At 36.1% G+C, this 23,596-nt stretch overlaps 1 protein-coding gene across 9 annotated transcripts in view; it reads left to right on the top strand.

The window, feature by feature from the left end:
• GPC5 (glypican 5) overlaps positions 1–23,596 on the top strand; it is a 519,876-nt gene that overhangs the window by 44,548 nt on the left and 451,732 nt on the right. For all 9 annotated transcript variants that reach the window (XR_004305915.1, XM_032442041.1, XM_032442040.1 and 6 more), the window contains exon 3: positions 22,593–23,287. Coding sequence is in view for 8 of the 9 variants with exons in the window: in XM_032442041.1 (XP_032297932.1) it covers positions 22,593–23,287 (695 nt within the window). In the remaining variant the exon portion in view is untranslated. The remainder of the gene's footprint in view (positions 1–22,592; positions 23,288–23,596) is intronic.

The raw sequence follows: 23,596 nt of genomic DNA, 5'->3' as shown, positions 1-23,596 counted from the left end.
TACAAACTATCCTGTCCTAATGGAATTCACCAGATGTGGAGAAAAAGAGGTGTTTTATATCACAAAAGTTCATTATGAGTGAAACGTTTGTATGCAGAGATGTCTATATGTGTCTCTCCTTAACCTTCAGTAATTTAATAAAACATATTTTGTCCCATGAAGATCAAGTTTTCTGACATTCCCTATTAATTCAATATAGCCTTAGCAGGTGAGGTATCATGTCACATAACCTCTTGGCAGTGAAAAAAGGAAAGAAATAAAGAAGAAAATGAGTGAGTCACAAAAAGTACTTCTGCACTGCAGGTAGGAATCTTCAGATTCTGGGAGACACCATGGGCAATGGATAAACCCACATAGTATTGAGTTTCACTAGAGAACTAGATTTTCACAAAATGGAATACCACTGTGGTACTGGCTTTCAAGAATGTTACAAAGTTGTGTAGAATGAATCCTAGAGAAGTCCATATTACAGTGTGTAAAGACACTTTGGAAATTTCTGCAGAAGAAGGTGGGTATTTAAAATGCTGCAGAAAGCAGTAAGTTGTACACAAGCTGAAAAATACAAGAACTTTGGAATGGATTGTTTCCACATTGTTCACATAGCCTTATTAGCAACATCTGGATTATGTTTTTCATGAAAATTTCTTCTTAACATGACAGCTATTCATCTAAACAGTGTATTTAAATTCTGACTTAATGAGGTAAATGGAGATGAACTACATTTGTTGCTAGTTTGGTTACATTTGTGGGACTTAATGTTTCTTTATATTGAATAATAATATTGATAATAATAAATTTAAAAAGTCCAAACCTACCAACTCCACCACTGCAAAGAAAAAAAAAAGGTATAAAAAGAAACAAAAACAACATCAACAACAAACAAACCAACAAGCCCTCCAAAAAAGCCATCATTAATTTTATGGATTTATGACTATGCTTTGGAATTGTTTTAAGCTCATTCCATCAGTGATCTGAAATAGGAAAGGAGAAAACCTCCTGAAGTGACTTGAGAACTGCACACTTGGAGCCTCTCTTGGTAGCTCTCTATGGAGTCTGACTCTGTAAGTTCTTCAAAGCATTTTATTTCCTTGATGATGAATGCTAGACAATAAAAGATAAGAATGGAATACTATGCAATTTTATATAATGTTGTAAATGTTTAGAAGAGCTTAAGAAATAAAATTGACACAGTATTTCAGCTTTGTAAAGATTATGGCCTGATACACCAAGTGTTTAACCACATGCTTAAATCCATTCCTAGACAGCAATATGCAGAAACTTGTATTTAAATGCTCAACTGATTTGAAACCTAAATCTTGCCAGCTCAATGACCTTAGTAGCCTAATGTAGTAGTTAACGCAGGCAGGAAATATAATAGAACTAATGTACCTGAAGACAATTATAGAAGTTTCCAGGCACAGCTCTGACTGTTCTGAGAGTCAGCAGTCTTCCAAATGTGATTTTACAATCTGTAATGATAGCGAACATAGTTAATGAGTGTGGTTTGTTTGAGGTCTCTCAGTCTTTTTTCAGTGAAGTTGTTCAAGAACATAAGAGGATGACATTTTGAACTGTTGTCAGTCAGATGAGCTGGCTTGTAAACTACTTGAAAATCAGCTTTGCCTTAGTGGCCTTACTTCATTTTCTGTTGTTTATCTGACCTCATCCAAGTCACCATCATGTATACTGAGATCTTAAGCTTGGTGAACCAATCTAAAAATAACTTATGGAACAAAACACGAAGTTTTCATTTGTTTCAAATACGTATTGTACCATTAGGGTGTCCAGGACGATAAATGGTAGAGTTTCAGAGATTTCTGAATCTGAAATTAAGAAAATAAAATCATACATTTCATTTCTGAAGGACTAGCATTTGACTGAGCTGAAAATATCATTACCAAAGATTGTAAAGGAAAATCTTCCCTTCTATATTCACAGATTTTAAGTTTTAATTCTAAGATGGAGTCTATCTTCCTTATTTAACTGAACTTGGTTGGCTTCCATCTGGCCCCGTCAACTTGTACATATTCAAATGATGTAACACATCACTTACAGATTATTGTAGAAGATTCATCTTGCTCTCTGCCATGGTCTTCCATCTCAGGTGGCCAAGTCCTGAGAACAGTTTGCCTAACTAAGACTGAGCATTAACGTTAACAACATTAGCTACCTCGGCTTTTTCCTTGCTTCCCCCCCCCCCACACTCCCACCCCACATGCCCTCCCCCTCACAGAAAAACAATGATTTTATTGTCTGGCAAGCTTCTGCATGCATGTCTTAAAAATAATAAATAAATAAATAAATCTTACATTAAGAGGTGGGCACCATACCCAAAATGTTCCAAATGTAAAAATTCACTTCAAAGAAAGTGTAAACTACATATTAACTTCTAGAGTACATTTAAGCTTGCAGAATTGAAATCTCCCTTAATTCATGGTTGCTATTCCTGTAGGTTTTTAAAAAACACTATGATTGTGCATGTTATTTGTTAAAAAGGTGCTGCTCATAATTTATAGCTTGCTTGAAGAATAAACCATAATTTGATCAGGAAAGAAATTCACATTTCTCAGCCTATCGTACTGTTTTTCTAATTTGATTCCCCCAGGTTGACCTTGTTGCCCATAGACCAAACAAACATCGGTATATGCCACTTAGAGCCATCCAAGTGGGTGGTGCAGCTGGTACCTTGCTGGGTGACCTGTAAGTGGAATACAGGGTGGATGACAAATCAAAAAATCTTAAGGCTGGAAAAGACCACTAAAATCATCTAGTCCAACTGTCAGTTCATTCCCACTATGCCCACTAAATCATGTCCCTGAGTGCCACATCTACCCTTTTCTTGAACACCTCCAGGGGTGGTGACTCTACCACCTCTTTGGGCAGAATCTTCCAATATCTCATCATTTCTTCAAAGAATAAATTTTCCCGGCCTGAAATGGAAAGAGGTCTAAGGTAATTCTTCTGTGTGCTGTCTTTCACCCTTGTATATATAGTGCATTAACGTGAAACTGTCCAAAAACAATCCAAGTGATATTTGCTTACTACATTCCCTCCTTGGATATAGTGATTTAAATTTCAGGGAAAAGGTAAGGACAATAATGGATTAATGTCATTTAGAGTAGATACAAGTGAATATCAAGGGAAAATGAGGATTTGAGAGAAAGTAAGCTTATTAATAAATGAGCAGGTGGATTAAATTAATGATTAATGACTCTAAGTGGCCAGTGTCTAAGTGGTTTTAAAAAAATCAATCTTGGCGGGCAGAGGGGAGGAAAGTCAGGAGCAGACAGTGGACTGGCATACTGGGGCCTACCCTGAGTCTCAGGTGAGACACAGTTGTGCAGCCTGAGGCAAAAAGCAGGCACCACATCAGATGACAGAGGGCTACAACTTTGCCTCTGCTTCGTTTCCGTTTGTCAGCCATTGCCACACAGCCCCTCTGCAGTTCACAATGTGCAGTTCATACTGTGTTAGCTATGCTGACATACACAGTGTACAGCACAAATTGACATGGCTGGAGCTGTGTACTGTCGTGCTGCTGGGGGGTATTCTGCCAATCTCATTTTTTAGGACCTGGCCTGAGCTGAAAAAGAGGGGCAAGTATTTTAAAGCTGGTCAGACAAAAATAAATGGGCAAATTGCATACATATAAAAGGACCTTGTGCATTTATTCAGTTGATTGTGACTGTCATCTATGCTGGGGAAAAAAAAAACAACAAAAACACACACAAAAAAGGACTGTGAAGGCACTGGAGGATTAAGACAGAAAGCTAAGGTCTCACTGATCTGTGGAAAAAAAAAAAAAAAGAGAATGGGAGGGGAATGAGCCTAATAAATCCTGTCCTGCCGGTCTAAATTAAATCCTTAAGGGTAAGATTAAGGGTAAGAAAAATAACCTTGAAAGAAATAGGAAATTAAAGAGTAGTGGGTTGCTAGTTTTAAAGAGATCCATGTGCACTAAATAGAGTGATATTATAAGTAATAAACTGTGCTCCTGGAATATTATTATTGTCAATAATTGAAAAGGGAATTGAATAAGGGAAGGACAGCTAGGTTATAGGTTTTAGTTACCTTCCCTCTCATGGCAATTTGTACTATTGGTAATTTACATCTTCAGACTCATAAGCAGTCTATAATGAAATAGCAATAAGAAAATGCTCAGCCTGTATTCAATCAAAGCAATTACTTTTCATACAATTAGTTTTGCATTCCTGTGTGCGTGTATACTTATTTCTTCATAAGTGTTGTCATTTTATGTTTACAGACCTGAACATTTTCTCTTTGCGTGTGTATTTATGTATTTTTCCCCTCAAAATATTTCTTGGGCTATGAAGTTGGAAGAGGACAATTGGACTAATAAAGTAAATACAAGGTGACAATCTACTCATATAGTGATGAAGAACACAGGATAAGACAAATGGATTTATGTTAAGTTTTATTTGACGTGTTTAGTAGTATATAGAGTAAATGTGTGCTGGGCTAGAGACCATGCTGTGGGGCTGTTAAGTTAGAAATCTGGAAAGAAGCAGAACAGTTTTGTTGGAATTGGCCTAGGAACTGTATCTCTCCATCAGTGCTAACTTCTCTAAATTTATGTCATATAGTTTGGTCCTTTAAAAAACTAAGCCCACATTTCTTTCTGTATTTTGATTAATCTTTAAAAATATTTACTTAAATAAGCACCACTTTTCTAGTAAATATTGCTAAAGGACATCTCTTTGCAAACTTAATTGATACTGAGGAATATTTCTAGGGACAGTAAATACACATGGCATTCTAATGTCTGTTAGATTTTTCCAGAAATGCTTACAGTGACAAGCTTTACAAGAATACACAGCTAGTTTTCTAGTGAAGCTAGAAACTAGAAAGGTATGAGACACTAGGGAAATCTCTAGCTACAGTAACTAGCCAGCCATTTAAGAGTCAGTTCCACTAAACCAGTAATAGCCTCTTTCCCTCTTCCCTCTCCTCTCTCCACCCCCCCCCCCCCCCCCCCCCCCCCCAACTCAAACCTCCTTGAGACTGACTCAAAGCACCTAAGATTAAACTGAGATCAACAGTTTTTTGAGTTTTTTGCCATGTGCTTGGGTGGTTGGGTTACAACCATCACACAAGCATCAGGCATAACCATCAGGCTTTAGGTGCCAGCTGAGATACTTATGGATTCATAGAACATCTCTGACACCTCATGTGGTTTCTCAGATTGAAGGTGCAGGGAAGATAGAAAATGCAGTCTAATCACAAACCCTGTAGAAACTAAAAGATGTAGCAAGAGTTAACTTACTTGATAGGGTCTTATATCTCTAAAATCTCAAAACCTAAAATTGCAGATTATTGTGTTTGTTTTGGTTGTAGCATGAAAGAGAATGAAGAAATGCAGGAAGATATTGGTGGACCAAATGTAGAACTAGTAGTTATATATGTTATTTTTTTTCCCTAGTTTTATGTCAGAAAGCGTCCAGATTCTCAAATGGACAACATGTAACGCCTTGAAAACAAATATACAGCGAGCTGAAGAAACTATTAGCATACCTTTGAAAGTCAAATACCTGAAGATAACACAATCTAAACAATAGCAGTAAGGTACTTTTTCATAGAAAGATAGCTACCAAGTGGATTTGAGGAGTACATTCACATTTAGAAGCAAACAATCTGATGTTATGTTTGTAATTCTACTTTTTCACCTTCTTGGCTCCTGGTCATGCAGTCAGTTCATGCAAAGAAGTACAAAGAAGTAAATAACATTGCTGAAATGTTTTGAGGATTGAGCCATTAATCAGCATATTCCTGTTTTCTCACTCTTGCAGCTTCTGTGCAACTAATGGGTGTTTTGACTGAGTCAACAAAAGAATGGTAACACCAATGAATCAAAGGAATTTGTTCTTGTTAGAATGTAAAGCTAGAAAAGTTCTGCTTTCTAGAGCAAATATTATCCTGATACAAATGTTCTCATTAAAACAAATTGCCCTCTGTAGCATAATAAAATTCATATAAAAAGAAACATCTGTCAGAGTAATACAACCTACTGTAGCATAACATTTGGAAGGAATTAATTTACTTTATTGTCTTAAAACTCCTTTTCTGCTTCTCCACATTTTTCTGGGTTTAAATTCATCAGTATATTGCTTTATGTCATTTTATTCTGCACATAACAAAACCTGGAAGGTGGAATATGTTGGAATTAAAGAAAGCTCAGACTAATTCTGTAGACCAGAATTGATGTGCGTTAACACATTTTATCTCTAAAGTGTTTTCCAGACCTTCCAACCTGTGGAGACAATGAATTGTCCTGGTGTAGAGAAGAAAATTTTCCAAACAGCAAGCAAAAGGAAAAATAATGCAGACAAATATAATGCAGACTTTCTCCCATCTAGCACTGCAAGTTTCTAATACAAGCAGCTACCTTTGAATTAGTAGTCCCCATCCAATCTGTAGTCAGTGGAAAGAAAAACAAAGCATATTCAGGACTTACTCCACTGCAACTGCTTTAGATACCAGTGAAATAGTTATAGAATTGAAAGCTGAAATACACTTCTACCCTGCAGGTACCTATATTTACTTATATTAATCACATTGACAGCTATACCTGAAGTATGATAAAAACATTATTTTGAATTTAACAGTTACTTGCTATTTAGAAATGGAGGTCCTGAAGGTTATAGATACAAGAATGTACGCTGAATGTAAATCTGAAATGTTCAGACAGTAAAATAAAATGTAAATAATGCAGAATAAAGTGGATGTAAAAAAATATATGAGATCGACCACCTGAATTTATATCTAATCTTCTTAGTGTTCTCAGACCTACAATGATCAGGCTTCTAATTTTAGTAGCAGGGGGATAGGATGGGTATTTCTTGTCCATCTCTGCTGTGCAGTCCATTGAATCTGTGAATTAGATAGTAGATCATGATACTAAGTACTGACAGAAAAAATAATGCTGTCTATTTGAAAGAATGAATGATGAATTAAAATGGAGGAGAGAAAATGAGGAAAAAAATGCAATTCAGAATAATCTACAGGTGGGAAAGATGAAAGTAAATTTGTATTTTCTCATAGTTGATAACTGTCAGACTGCTCTGGGCTTTTAAGGTAGTGAGTGTTGTGCAATGAGTAAGCATGATATTGATAATATAGATCTCATACAAGAATTTAAAAGAAATCATTGTACAATTCATGTAATGAATACATACTTCCAATTCTGATGTCATTTGGGGAAATACTACTCGCTTAAATCCTACACTTTATTATAGAATCCTAGAATGGCTTGCATTGGAAATGATCATCTAGTTCCAGCCCTCCTGTCCTGGACAGGGCTGCCACCCATTAGATCAGGCTGCCCAGGTTCCCATTTGACCTGGCCTTGAACACCCCCACAGATGGGACATTTGTAACTGATCTGGGAAGCCTGTTCCAGTGCCTCAAGATTTTTCTCCTAACACCTAATCTGAATATCCCTTCCTTTAGTTTAATACCATTATTCTTTGTCCCATCACTATCAGACCATGTAAAAAGTTGGGCACTTTCATGCTTAGAAGTTCCCCTCAAGTACTGGAAGGCTGCACTGAAGTCTGCCCAAGCCTTCTTCAGGCTGAATGAGCCAGCACCCTCAGCCTGTCTTTGTACGAGAGATTCTCCAGCCTCCATATCATTCTCATGGCCCTCCTCTGGACCTGCTCCAGTAGTTCCATGTCTTTCTTGTACTGGGAGCCCTGAACTTGGACACAGTACTCCAAATGGAGCCTCGTGAGAGCAGAATCAAGGGGGACAATCACCTTCCTTGCCCTGCTGGTCACCGCTCTTTTGATGCAGCCCAGAATATTGTTGGCCTTTGAGCTGCAAGCACACACTGCTGTTCAACTTTTTATCCACCAGCCCACAGGGCTTCTCTCAGTGAATTCTCCTTCCAGTCTGTACACATACCTGGGATTGCCCTGACTCAAGTGCCACACCTTGCTCTTGGCTTTGTTGAATGTCATTATGTTAATATGAGCCCACTTATCTAGCTTGTCCGGATTCCCTTGGATAACATCTCTTCCTTCCGTTGTATCAATTACACCTACACACTCACACACATATATATGTTTATATAGTTGATAATTTTTCATCATGAAAATGAGCTTTATGCATAAAATTTCCACTTGGCATTGTGAAAATTATTTTTAAGTCTCGTGATAAAATTCCTGTGTGCATGCTATGTATTCAAAGTATACACAAGTCAACAGCAAATTGAAGGTCTGATCCTAAGTCTATTTAAGTCAGTTTTCCATAAACTTATCCCCATATATTTTGTAATCTGACTAACTAGTTTGTACAAACCCTATTCAAATGATTCTTCCTAGAAACATGAATTTTTTCTCTACAAACTGCACAGGTATTTTGGTTTTGTTTTTTAATTCATGATAATCTGACCATTATCATTCCAGTAATCCCATTTTGGAAGACATTAAGAGGAATATTTTGAACTAGCTAAGGTAATATAAATAGTGTTACTGGCATCTGTTGAATATGAATGCTTCTATCACTTGGCTTTAGATGTTCTAACACATTATGTCAACCAATTGAATTACAAGTGAGTTTGAAAGTAAAAACTGATGCTTTTTTTTTTTTTTTTTTTTTTGAGTTGGGAAGAGGCCTTTAAACTTCATTTATTCCAACTCCCCTGCAGAAAAAAACAGACATTTTCAGCTAGATCAGGTTGTTCAGAGCCGGGTCCAGCCTGACCTTGAAGCTGAGGCTTCCACCACCTCTCTGGCAGTCTGTAGAAAGTAGAGGGTAGAGGGGCAGGATCATCTCCTTCAATTTGCTGACCACGCTTCTTTTGATGCAGCCCAGTATACAGTTTTCTTTCTGGGCTGCAAGGACACTCTGCTGGCTCATGTACAACTTGCCATCCACCAGCACCCCCACATCCCTTTCAAGCAGGGATTTTTACATCTCCAAGTTTGTATTGACAGCAGAAGCTGCCACAATTCAGGTGCAAAACCTTGCCCTTGGCATTTCTGAATCTCATGAGGTTCACCTGGGCCTACTGCTCAAGCTTGTCTAGGTCATTTTTCAGTCATTTATTTATTTTAAAGCTAATTTCATCATGTTTTGAATATTACATCTGAAGCACACTGAAGTGTTTGAGACATTTAACAAGTAAAATAACTTTTAAAATTATTTATATTATGCTCAGTGTTACTATATTTGGTATATTTTAGCATCAAGAACATGACTGCATGACACAGAGATATTAAGTATATTTCAATATGAAATATGTTATCTGAAAACAGCATCTATTCTTAATAATTTGCCTCTATTATGGAAGTTTTAGAAACACTTCTTTTTAGAGTCCAAGATGTTTCATTTACAACTCTTCACATGGGACAAGAATTTCAGATGAGAGATACTATCTTTGTTTTTTGAAGTAAGTAATGTTTAGAGTGTATGTAGTAAAGTGACTGAAATGAATACTGCACCGGGCTTTTATAAACATATTTGCTTTTAGTGTTTTCTAACAAGAAACAGGTGTAGAACTGTATAAATCTAGCTTCAGAAAGTGGTTGCCATCCATTGGTTAACTGCATACACAACTGATTCTGCAAAGCATGTCAGAGCAGTACTTCCAAATGACAATAATAAAACAAATGAGATTATGTTATTAGTTAATGAGAGAGATTTCAATCCAGTATTGTAATAACAAATGCATGAGGGAACATTGGCAGCTGGTGTTGGAATGCAAAACAGAACAGTCTCTGAAGCATGATCTACTTAACATTTCTGGATTTCTGGGCAATATGCAGAAGTTGTGCTCTTTATTCTTTAAGTCTCACAGGGATTCATTTACTGACAATGTGAATCAAAATGAACTATTTTTACATGACAGAGTAGTAGTAAATTTTACCAACCAGCTTCTCATCTAAACAATGAGAGACCCACTCCTCCTCTCTGGCTGTTAGAAATACAGATTCACCAGTTCAGGACACACACAGCACTCTCTAGACTCACAAGCACACACAGATTTGCATGTCCTTCTTATGCCTGGCATGGCCTCTCTGTCTTTCCAGCACCCCTGCCTGGATCCCAGGCCCTCACAGCTGCTTCATGGGTCCCCTACTTGCCAACATCAAGTTTGCTGCAATGCACATGAACTCAAACACACACAAATTAAAATAAATAAACAAATAATAAAAAAGAAATGGTTGAAGATATAGACCCCTCCTAGCAGCTGGCATAAGGCAAATGTGCTCTGACGCAAAGCTGCACTCCAGGAGCTGTGACTGAGCTTCAGTCACCCATATCCAGGTATCACTAGTACCTGGCATGTTGTCCTTGCAGCTTCACATGCACACAAGACAGTATGCAAATACAGAGGGAGATAAGAAGAGATTTAATGAAAGACAGAATATAGGACAGACTGTGGTGATCTGGCACAGAGCTTAGCCAGACAAGGGTACCAATTGGCCACATTTTACATGCAGCCATCCCTTTTATGTTCTTTTCTATGTACCTGCCTTTATTGTTCTTCCTACTGCTCTGTTCCCCCATGCACCCCTACGGATTGCAGAGCTCTGCTGTTTCTCCACTGTTCCAGGCTCCTTGGTTCACAGTCTTATCAGTTGCGAAGTTCATGTTGATCTTCCTGGAAGCAGTGCCTGTAGTTTCATAGCCCAGTTAATGTCACTGAGAGATTTGTTTCTTGTGATTGTCATCCAGGTTAGAAGTTCTCCATGAAATGCTCATAAATTTATGTCACGTAGTTCCCATGCTTGCTTCCCTTTCTTATTTTCCCTAGTTGCCTTGGAATAGGGCCCTTGACTGGATTCCCTTAAAAGAGCAGACACTATTCTGCTTACCCTTACACTGATATTGTTTTGTTCTTCATTTCTTACACTAGTGACTTGATTAGTGTCCATTTTCTGTAAACATTCTTTTTGTATTTGAAATTAGTGACTGTGATTCTCCTAAGTAAGCAGGGCTTCCATCTTTCTTCTCTGTTGGGTACATTAAAATTGTATTTTTAATACAATTTCATTGAAGTTGTTGATTTTTTCCCTGTGGGATCTTAATCGTCATTTCTGAGTTTTCTGAATTCTTTTCTTTTTGTCTTTTACATTTATGTTATTGATCTTCCCTTTCCCATCCTGAGCATGAAATCTCTTAGATCTTCTTAATCTTGTAAGTCTTCTTTCAAAAGGTCTAGGTATCCTTGCTTTCCATATTGTGTAACAAATTATAAAATCAATCTGTCCAAATAAAATGTTGGAGATTTTGTTTTTCATTATATTCCTTTTCAACAAATATTGATTTGGTATCAATAGTGTTGCTGTCTGTTCCATCTTGCTGGTTTAGCACTAGTGCAATAGTTCCCAGCCTTACGATTCTGCTCCTCTACTCTGCACTGGTGGGATCTCACCTGGAGTACTGCAGAGGAGGGCCACAAAAATGATCCAAGGGATGGAACACCTCTCCTGCAAGGACAGTGAGAGAACTGGAGCTGTTCAGCCTGGAGAAGAGAAGGCTCCAAAGTGACTGGGTAGCAGCCTTTCAGTATGTAAATGGAAGCTACAGGAAAGAAGGGGACAGACTCTTTAGTGGGATCTGTGCTGATAGGATAGGGGGAAATGAGTTCAAGCTTAAAGAGAGTAGACTTAGGTTGGACATAAGGAAAAAATCTTTTACAATTAGGGTGATGAGGAAGTGGAAAAGATTGCTCGGAAATGTAGTGGAAGTCCTATTCTTGGAGACATTCAAAATGATACTGGATGGGGCTCTGAGCAGCCTGATCTATCTGTGAATGTCCCCATTCTTTGTAGGGGAATTGCACTAGATGACCTTTAAAGATCCCTTCCAACTCTAAGGATTCTATTATTCTGTAACAGAAAACATAATCAGTCAATTGTAATTAGCATGATAGTCACACATAAAAAGTCATATACCTCAGTCTACTGTTGCGATATTAAAATAAAGATGTAATATTAATGATGTCTCAAATAAATTCAGTGGCTTCATATAATGTTAAAGATATACACATAAACATGTATATATATATATAGGTACTTAATGTACAAAACATCCAGATCAAATAATAAATCACCCTTACAGAACTCATTCAAGTAAATATTTTCTACAAGTGTTTCAAAGGAATAGAAACAGAGGGAATTATAGAACTTGTCCAAGTCTTTACAGTAAGGAAAGACTTTACAGCTAGTCAACCTCAGATCAGTTTGAGGCTCCTGGAGATTCAGGATTCCTGATTCCCAGTATTTTATTATACATATATAACATGATATATATAATATATTATATCCTCCCAGTATTATTCAGTGATTCAAGTTATACTACAGATTATTGTGAAAAATAGTAAGTATTCTACTTTTCTTTCCATATCCTCATTTGCCTCTGTCTGGCCCCCACTGCTCAGTCCTGAATAACATACCTCACATTTCGGTCTGTTACCTCAGAACAAAGCTTCTCACTACAATTTAATTATGTTGCAATATCATGGAACAGATTCTGTAAAATACTCTATAATAACAGCACATACAATATCTACTAGTTTTTACAGTCTTTAGTATTTCTGCTGCTGAAATATAAATAGAACATCCCCCTGGTTTTGATGTATGTTTGTTTTGCAAAGCACTGCTACCTGCTGTTAACACAGGTAATGATCCAATAGATTCTTGATTAGATGGGATATGTTTTAATAATATAATCCATTAAAACTGTTCACTCAATAAAATACACTGTTCAAAGTGCCATTTAATAACTCACTATGTTGTGTGACTGACAAGTGATTGATATGCAGTATTTTTACCACATAGTAAGAAAAATGGAATTTAAATGGATTTTTTTGTTTAGATTTTAGAACTTGACATCTAGTAAAAGTAAAGCTTCTAAGTCAGTAAACAACATTTAAAAGTTAGATTAGAAAGCTAAGTTCAGAGAAGAAATTAAATACCAAACATGGCAGTTAAATTTGACTTCCATGGGTTCAGACATCCTTCCTGTATTTAGGTCTGACACATAAATTTTTCTGTGATGTGTGTCAGCCTGCTGAGGCTTATATTCTATATCAACCTGTAAACTGGCAGACTTCCATGATACAAATGTGTGAATGGGATTAATGTGTACAGCTGACAACTCTGACTATCAGACTTTCATGTAGTGCCAGGAGGCCATCAGGTCCTGTTGAACAGCAGTTTTTTTGGATGACTCACTCACAAACTTATCTTGGATTGATAGTGAAATACCAGAAGCTAGAGAAAGTGTGATTGTCTACCTCCAGAACTGTGCTCTGAAAAAAGCACGACATTTAGCTAACTGTCACTTTATAGCTACTGCAGTTTCCAAATTACTGCAGGTGCTCAAAAATTATGCCGACATAAGTATCCCAAAGAACCTGATTTCTAATGTATTTTACAACATTTTAACACAACTGTAATGACATATGTACAATGCAGATAATATAGGAGATTCAGGTGCAGTTGCTTTCTACCTGAAGGAATTTAAACCATTTCTTTTGATTAATTTAGCAAGAAAATGCAGGCTGAAACTCAAGCAGCTTTGAAAACTTTTCAGGCTCCACTGTCCAAAATAAACTTCTTTCCTGTCTGCTAAATAAAGGAACAACACTGTTGTCACTATTAGTCCAGGAAATTGATTTCCTTCAGAGAAGTATTCTTAACACATTATTTGAAAATGCAATCATTTTGCTTGTCAGCATTTGACCCAGGCTCCCTCTAGCTAGCATCATATACTCTGTTTTTCATTTCTGGACAGAATGAGTGAAAAATCACCAAGTTCCATCAGCACACAACATGAATGAATTTCCTGTGTTTAACAGTCAAAGATCAAACCACAGTAGAGCACAATAGAGTATTAAAATAATAATAATAATAAAAATCAAGAGCTGGTAACATCAATAAACAATGGTTTCCTTATCTCTGTGAATGGTATGAGATGTATGAGATTTCGAAGCTCATTCTCCCCTCTGGACTTTGAGATCAAGGGTCAGAAATTGATGATGTGATTAAGCAGAAGTAGATGGTCCAACCCTGCAGTGACTTGCTTCACTTTTCTCAAAGAAGCATAGAAACTGTTACCTGGTGATTTTTCTTCTTGCTTGAAGATCATTATCTGTGGAGCATTAGTGGAATCAGGCTATTTATTAAATTCTATGTCACAAGAGGTCACTGTGTATGGCAGATGAATGCTACAACCTTGGCTACTCTTACAAATCATCAATATAGTATGCTGTGTCAGATTTTCCACTGATTCACATAACTGGTTGTTGTAATGTCTTTGGAATATTAGATTTTAAATAACACTCTCCCTCAAGAAAGGTAGCAGTGATCACAGAATCACAGAATCATCATAGAATGATCTAGATGATCAGAAAAGGAAATTCTCTGAGAGATTAGATGAGCTGCTTTCTCCATCTTCCATTAAAGCTGAAAGCCTCTGCTGAGCAAAGTGTTTGTAGAACTTAGGGTATTTTCTCTATTCTTTCTGGGTAAGAAAAATTAGATAGTGTAAGTATACAAAAAGGCTTAATTTTATCTTCAGCATGCTAGGATACTGGTTAGAAAAGTCTGTATAGCCAACTTGACTTAGTATACCACTGTTCCTGAAAAACTCACGTATCATTATTTAATATTCAGTGACCCCCTACTTTCAAGTCTTGCTCCTCTGGATGTTCTGGTCTTTGACCTTGCTAGATAAATTAATTGAAGTTTATTTTCCAGGACAGGAAATTGCTGTGTAGCTAGATTATGTCCCAGCACAGATGAGGGGACAAGGTGGTCATACAGCCAGACCAGGAAAAAAAGTTAATGCGTGTGGAGATGAAGATATTCAGAATACCAAACTGTAGGTGGATTTTTTAGAACTAAAGATGTGGTAAAGTAAGTCAATTCACATTGAACTGCATGGAAATAAGTGTTTGCTGGGAAGAGGTGATTTCAATAAGAACAGCACCGTACAGACTTCTGTTTTGTTTTGTTTTGTTTTGTTTTCCCAGATACCAGTTACTAGGGGATGCATCAGTGTGGTGTAATGAATTTCTAAATATCTAAAGATATTTAGGAAATATGTATTAAAGTAACAATGATTTACATTCATACCTTGGAGAATGCACATATTATTAAATTTTTAAATGGCTGATGATTGATCATTGTATCAGGCAACACAGGCATTAAAGTTAAAAATAAAATATATTGCAGGTAGATCTAAGCTAAATAATTACAGAATGCCCTGTTATTGGTTAGACCTTTTGGGCTTCATCAGCAGTTAGCACATAATCATAATCAGGTAGGAGGTAAAATTATGTCTCATAACTGCATTAGTCATCTGCACTCGAAGGCTCTTGAAAAATTATTTTAAAAGCCAAAAGTTCCCAAATAATGGTGAATCTTTTCATATACACTAATTCAAAGAAAATATATTTGTGGCGATTGAAGACTCATGAGGTGGGTAAACTTGGTACTAAATTTACTTAGCACTGAACCTGATTGAATTTACAGACTATGTGTGGGATTAATCTTTTCTAATTTTAGCTACCAACAAAGTAGCTAAAGGACTATCTAATCTATTACCACATTTAGGCTCAGCATAGTTTGTAAAGAAATAAAAGCAAGTCAAGTGCAATTCATTCCATCCTGAGGTGGATGGCTGCCATAATCCGGATGAATTGCCCTTCAGTGGTGCCTGTCTGATTGGAAACTATGACTTACACAGTTGAAGCATTTATTTAATTAATTAGTATTGCCAAACTTGCTTCAGAGATAAAATATGAGGTGCCTGTCTGAACCCACTGACATAGTAGGGTATGCAAAGTACTCCTCTTCTAGATGGCTAAAGTGAAATGCACCTTATGTTATACACCTGACAGTTCAGTAGAGACTTCTTCACAATCATAATGCCAAACTTAAATGTATAGAAAGGACAAATTATTGTTCTCTGTGTTTTTTTGTTGTTGTTTTTGTTTTTCCCAGCTCTCATAGAGCATCATTAGCGGGAAATCCTCACTGCAGAATTGTCATACATATACCTATTATAAACTGAGCTATCCAAGAGAAATTAAAAAAATACATTTTTTTTTGTTTTCATTTTAAACACTGAAGGCTAGAGATCTTACAAGAGTGTAGCAGCAAAGTATTAATGTGGCGTGAAATAAAGTCCTGCATCAACAATTAAAAGACATAAAATCAGAGCTTTAGCTTTTTAAAATGTGTTGTTATTTACTGTAAATTTTGTGATGTCATGCATTATACAGTCATGTAATGGGAGGAGGCCTGGTGTCATCTGCTTCGATTTGGCTTGTGTCAACCAGTCCCAAAGTTGGAGCCAACTACAGCTATCAACAGGGGCTGGTGGGGCCATCCTTGTTTGTTTTTAAAATTTAATTATTTTATGTATGGACCTTTAATATTTTTTCAAATTAATCTATCTGGGGATGATGTGCAGAATCATACTCTGTAACCATAATTAGGTTATAAAGCAGGTATGTGTTTATTCAGTGCTGGGCACATGGGGGATCACTCCTCCTGTCATATGCACCAATAGACAGAAGTGTTAGAAAGTTATAGAGCAAGTGTATACATATTCAAAAGATTTCCAAGAAATCATTAACATATTCATTGTTTTTCTGGGAACTTATTTACATGCTGTCCATAGTGGGGTCTCGCTCTGGTGGTAGTTGGGACAAAGTCAGCAGTCTTCCTCAGGTTGACCTCCCTTCTTTGACCCAGCTTCTTAACTCAGTCCAGTCAAAACCAGTTTATTTGGCTACCTTTCCCTTATGTTTGCCCACATTATATATCAACATGTCCCACTGGTCCTTTTCTTCTGACATTCCTCAAAGCCTAGGATACTTAAACATTATGTGAAAGGCCCCTATTTACCCGATTCCTGATTTCAGGGAGATTTGCAAATCTGCTTCTCCCTCCTTTCATAAGCTTGATATGAGAAGGAGAAAGGAATCATTTCCAATGCCATTTGCTCCAAGACAAATTACAGCTTCTGTGTGTGGTTCACTTCCTCAAGGAGAGTTCTCCAACAGTTGTCACTGGTTTGGGAGTTCTTCTTGAACCACTGGTAGCAGTACACAGTTGATAATAATAAGTTAATCCTAAAAAAGTTGTAAAAACAATATAGAAGAAGTAGATATTCAATAGTAAAGAAGTTACAAGTAAATATGTAATTCAGATAACCTTGGTCTACAAGAGAAATAACAAAACTAATGTTGATTAGTATAATAACGGTGGATTGCTGAGCTTGACACCCTCGGCAATCTCTGTAGCAAATTGAGAGGCATGATTCATCTTCTCATAAACACCTAAAGTAAGTAAGATGAATCACAGTTTAAACATCCCCATTACTTTCCACTGTTGGAAAAAAAAATAAAATAAATGAGGATATGGTATTTAGCTGAAGTAGCAGCTGAGATGAATCACAACCCTGTGAGCTCGTGTGAGAGGTCTGAGAAGGTGATGTGATCTTTTACTGCCCTCTTCCTTGTGGGTTTTGGGTTTGGCAGTTATCCTTGTAAATTTCACTGCTTTCACCAGTATTGGCATCCATTCATTCAAAATCATTTATGAACTGTATAAATTGGAAGGCACTGTGGTGTGCCTTGTACTTTGTACTGAAAAGATAAACTAGGTGTTAATAACTGACATCACAGTATCCATTACTCTAGGATTCTGATGTTATAAATTAGTTCTCATACAGAGTCATCAAAAAATGTAGAAGATCAGAATGTTCTCATGTGTCCTGCCAGATTCTACTGGAAATATTTAATTCTGCTAAAGCCCAGATGTCACCACTGTTGATCAAAGTTTTAATAGCTGAAAGACCTCTTTACATAGTTATGAGGCATCACTGTCAGGATGTAAAGGATTTTTACTTGTCAAATATACGCTGCCATGTACCTGAGTAATTGTGTAGAGGTAGAGAAAGGTTGAAAAGGGAAGTTGTTTGTTCTTGTTAAACAGAAAAGCGAGCATTTTAGACTGTTTAATTTAATTCCAGGCTGAAATACTGAAAAGCTAAACACAAAATGATATCAAGTTGAGAAGTAGCAGTGAAACTTTGTTCACTATGGACAAGCTGGGGCCAAAATAATATAATTTCCTTCTATGTCAGGGGTAACCAGAGATGTTATATAACATCTTTAAGTGTTGAGTAATCACCTGACTTCACATATGTTCTCCAAACTAATCACTCTCTTTCTCTCTATAATTAGAGAAGGAGCGTGATTTGTCTTATTTCCATGTGGACACCTAAACTAGCTCAGATGAATCATGCCTGTTCCTCTCTACTGGTTAACTGAGATGCAGACATCTGCTGTGGAACTTAGGTGATGTTTGCAATGAGGTGGAGAGGATCTAATCTGAAATACTTACATGGAGGGAGAAGTAAACAATTCATTTACATTAGGTGAGAGGATGTGAAACAGTAGAACAGTTTTCCTTTTTTTTTTTTTTTTTAAGAATAAGTTAAGTAAATATGTATGTTGAAATATAAGACTATAGATACAATTGTACAATTGTACTTATCCTATTTCCCAAATATGTATTGGAGGACATCTCACATTTCTCTTGGCCTTCTTTTTTTTATGTGGTTTCATTATTTAGTAAGACTGATTCTAGCTCTCATAAGCTAGGTTTGACAGCTGGACAGGGAATATGAAGATAACCATTCCATTTTGAGTCGTGCAAGAAATGTGTGCCCCTTGTCACACTGCATGATGGAGCAGAATCACACAATGGAGTGGAAATCACAGTGGGATTATAGTTTGGAAGAGACATATTCACAGCAGCTCTTATCTGCAGCTCCTTCTTGGAAATCATTACATGCCTTGAGAATGTATTTACTGTCAGGGCTGCAGCAGAACTTGCAAAACTTGTCTTAGCAGACCATCTACAACAAGGGTGAAAGGCTAGGAGCACATTCAGTGAAGCTGAATAGTAAAAATAGATAATGGTCTCTCTAAACATAGAATATATAGCAATAAAAAATAGTATATTTTGGTGGAATTTGATAAAGATTAAGAAGTATTAAGATATAAAGCTCAAGGGAATAATTACACAAACCCTTAGTTGCGTAATTATTCATACTACACTAAACATTGATTTACATTTAAATTTAACATCTATTGTTCTTGGCGCTATTGCATGAGCTTTAATTAAACATTAACAGTCATTAAAAAGCATCTTGCCGACAAATGTCAGGTAGTAATTCATGAAATAAACTCATGAAAAATCTTTGCAGTTGATGAAAGGAATTTTGAGTAGTAGATGTTGTCTTGACAACATACATTAACTACCAGAAATCCTGGGTTTGATCTCATGTTCACTGATGCCATGAGACCAGATAGCTAGTCTGAAAAATGAACTGGGATTTCCCCTTTCTAGGGCCATTCTACCAAATGCAAGATAAAAGAAATGCAGTAGCTCTCCTTATATGTTCAGGGAGAAAGATCCCTTTGCCAAATCGATATCCAGCAATAAAAACCTAGATTACCCCTCCGCCCCCCTTGCTTTGCAGTGTAATAGTAAATGAGGCATATTTATAATTTTATGTCTTTTAAAGTCACTAATCTACTGATTTTATTGTGATTTCTTTATGGTTTAGAATAATCTATGTCTCTCAGGAACAGAAATGCTAAAGGAAGCAAATGAAAGATACTACTATTTCTAAAAAAGACCTGTTAGTCTGATAGTTATCTTACATCGCTTTATGATCACTTTGTTCAATATGCTATTGTCAAAAAAAAGTATTATAGAGGCAAAAGAATCCACTGAATAAATGCAGTATGTAAAAGTAAAAGCTGTTCAGCTACTTTTTGTTTGTTTGTTTGTTTGTTTGTTAACTAAATCAGGAAGAGAGATAACACTGTTCTTTCAAAAATTAATGAGTTGGTATGTTGACAGTTGTGGTTTTTGATTTAGGAATGCACAAATCATATTAACATTAGCAAAAGAAAAATAAATTTGCTTATTGCCCATGGTAAACAGTAGATGTTGCAACACAGTAATGCTGCAGATACAGTTTTTCCATAGGATACTGTATTGTGGTTATGACAAAAAATCTCATAGAAAGTAAAGGTAAGAGTCACTGAGCATCTGTTTGCCTGTGATTTAAAGAAGCAATTAAAAACAAGTGAGCATTCAATAACATTAAAAAGAGCTTGTCTGGGTCACCTTGGTTATGTTTTAAATGTCTTTTGTATGTGTTAGTTTTGTGCAGATAGAAAACTTACCACTTATGTGATTCAGTAATTAAGATATTATATAGATGATGATGTTAACCTTGGTCTATAGAGAAACACAATTTTAAATCTAAGCTATGCATGTGGTATAGAATCAGCATAAATTGATAGTCATTGAAGTCTCTGATAGTGTTGTAAGTGACATAGATCAGCATTGTAAATGTTCACAATATGTGAACAACTTATCAACTTTTCAAGCTGATGGAGGACTAAACAAGCCTCTAGAATATTTCTAGCAGTAATAAAGCAGAAGACATGCTAGTAGAATAATCCCAAGTAACAAACTGTAAAAAAACCCAAAAAACTAATAATATATATATATATAAAACAATATATATATATATATATATAGTAGTAAAATGACAATTAAAAGCATGTTGAAGTGTTGTAAGCACAAGTGGCAAATATTATTATATACTTCCTTTAGAAGCACCAGTAGCCAATCAATCATACAACTGATTATTATATCCACTTGTTTGTGGGTTGCTGGGGCACTGGGAATGTAATTTAATCTTGGACATTTGTTATTGTTTAGATTATGTTGCAAAATATATTAATTATCTATGTATAGCATGATTTCTTTTTATATCTAATATTTGTGCTCTTGGTAGTAGGATATTGCAGCCATGGATTGTAGCAGACATTATAGATCATATACTTTGTATTTCATCTGTGAAGAAATAGTAATAAAAAATTGAAAAAGATCATAGAAATCTTATTAGTGTCATTCTAAAGAGATTATGATAACATGATTATTTAATATTACTTTCTTCAGTAAGTTTCATCTGAAGCATGTGCAGAATTTGTGTTAAGGACTGGATCTACAGTTACAAAAACAGATGTTTTTTTTCGTAGTCTTAAATATTCTTTTTGATTTATTACTCTAAACTATCTAAAACAAGAATAAAATTTATGTAATGTTTTCCTTATTTTTCTCTCCAGTTCAAGCTTTTAAATAAAAGGTTATTCATTTGGTGATAACTGGTTATCTGAAATATAGTTCATTTGTCTAGCCACAGCCATCTATTATCAATTTAAGAGCAAAATATCCACATGAAACTGTCAGAAGTAGCACAGTACCTGCAGTATGCTCATATTCTTCTGGAAAGGCAGATAAATGGCCTTAAGATAAGGCCATTAAGATAAGGCATTTATTCTTATGTATAGATACATATTAAAGAAGTGATAGCAAATCTTGGGCATTATATTAAAAGTATTCTGGATGTTCTGCTATTCCTTAGCATCAGAATTCACTTTGCTTTATTAATTACCTGATGTATTTTGATGCTGCTTGACTCTTCTTGTTTTTAACATCACAGTCAGTTTGCACAGTATTGGTTGTACTTAATACTTTTTCTCAGCTTTATTTCTGTGGAGATTTCAATTTAAAATATTGAAAAAAATATAAATAAATGAGAACTTGTAAAGGTGTACAGGATACCAGATATGTCAATTTCCCTTGAAGACAGTCCCTCTTATAACACTGGTCCCTTTATAGAACTGCATCTCATGCCCCTTTCCTCCCAGCTCAGTCTGTTATTTTTGTCTTCTGCCATATATTGGTTCTGAAGGGAAATTCATTTATGTAAAATGTTAATAATAATATATTGTCTCCAGTTTCAATGAATGAAAGACTTGAGATACTGAGGCTTTGAGAGCAATTCTGCATCTTCCATCACTTCAACAATAGTAATTGCCAGACTAATCAGCATTATTTAAAAATATGTTCTCGTGTATGCTTAGTACATCTCCTTTCTTCCTCTTTCATCAAGAGGATGAGCTCTTTTATCTTTTAAAAGTTAACTTTTAATGGAATGTAAGAGTTATTTCTAATGTTTAATGTTACTTTTCCCATCCGTTTAGGGATAGTAAGCGATATGATTTGAAGGAGAATGACTAGAAGCATTTCAATATCATTGCAAGTTGCAGAATGAGTTGTGGTTTGAGAGATCTATTGTATGTATATATGTAGACAGGTGCAGTAATGCTTCATTGTATTTAGCAGCTTAATAACACAGATTATAACTGATTTCCTTTTAAAATTGTTTAGACTCTACTTAATAATTTATTCTTCCAAGAAAATATAGATTATTATTATTATTAACAGATTATTATTCTGTAGTAAAATTACTTGTAAGGTGTTTGTCTAAGTAGAAAATACAGTTTTCACAGTTTGTGTGTAGTTTAACTCTTCAGAAATTCTAAGTCAGCGTCTTTGCAAAAAATGCTTTTGGGATAAATGAAAAGTAAAACAATCCTTATGTGATTGCTTTAAGTTCTTGTGCTAATTTCTGATTATTTTTTTTTTTAATTTTTATTTTTTTAATTACAGAAACCTTTGAAATGCTCATCAAACTGGCTGAGAATTACACAAGCACACTCTTCTGCAATGCATATAGAAACATGGCTGCTGAGGCTGCAACACGTGTGCAGGAGTTTTTCACAGACATTGCACTCTACATATTTGGCACAGACATCAGCACAAAGGAATGCGTCAACAGATTTTTTGACAACTTGTTCCCAGTGGTCTACAATCACATGATTAATCCAGGTCTGACTGATGTTACACTGGAATATGCAGAGTGCCTCCAAATGGTAAGAAGAGATATCAGGCCCTTTGGTGACATTCCTGAGAAAGTCATAAGACAAATGGGAAGATCTCTGTTACCCAGCCGGAATTTCCTGCAGGCTCTGAATCTGGGGATTGAAGTAATCAACACAACAGACCATTTGCATTTCTCTAAAGACTGCAGCAGAGCGTTATTGAGAATGCAATACTGTCCCCATTGCCAGGGTCTGATTTTGAGTAAGCCCTGTATGGGCTACTGCCTCAACGTCATACGAGGCTGCTTAGCCTACGTGGCAGAAGTTGACCTTCATTGGCAGGGATACATTCAGTCCTTGGAAGAGCTCTCAAGTGCCATGCATGGAACATACGATGTTGAGCACGTGCTTCTAAATTTTCACTCACTTGTTAATGATGCTCTCATGCAAGCTCGTGTCAATGGACCAGAATTAACTGAGCAGGTAAGAAGATGCTGTTAGCCATGCTAGGTGCATACATGCCACAAGTCTCACTAAAAACTAATATTTGGCTATTTTTATAGCAATGCATATATTTGCATCCAACTTCAGCTTTATTTGACAACAGATCCAAGGCTGCACATGCTTTTTAGGGCTAGTCCCTGTTTCTCTTCAGATTGTTCAGATCTATTACCCTACAGTCTTCAGGATCAAGCTAGGAAAAGCAAATACAGACTCAAAGCTTAAAGGTCCTCTTTCTTGCTCTTCATACTGGGTCACCTGGTCTGAAAAGAGCTCCTCTGTTAAACTTCA

The sequence above is a fragment of the Coturnix japonica genome, chromosome 1 (genome assembly GCF_001577835.2).
Source record: "Coturnix japonica isolate 7356 chromosome 1, Coturnix japonica 2.1, whole genome shotgun sequence".
Taxonomy (NCBI): Eukaryota; Metazoa; Chordata; class Aves; order Galliformes; family Phasianidae; genus Coturnix; species Coturnix japonica.
This window is presented reverse-complemented; position numbering and strand designations above follow the sequence as displayed.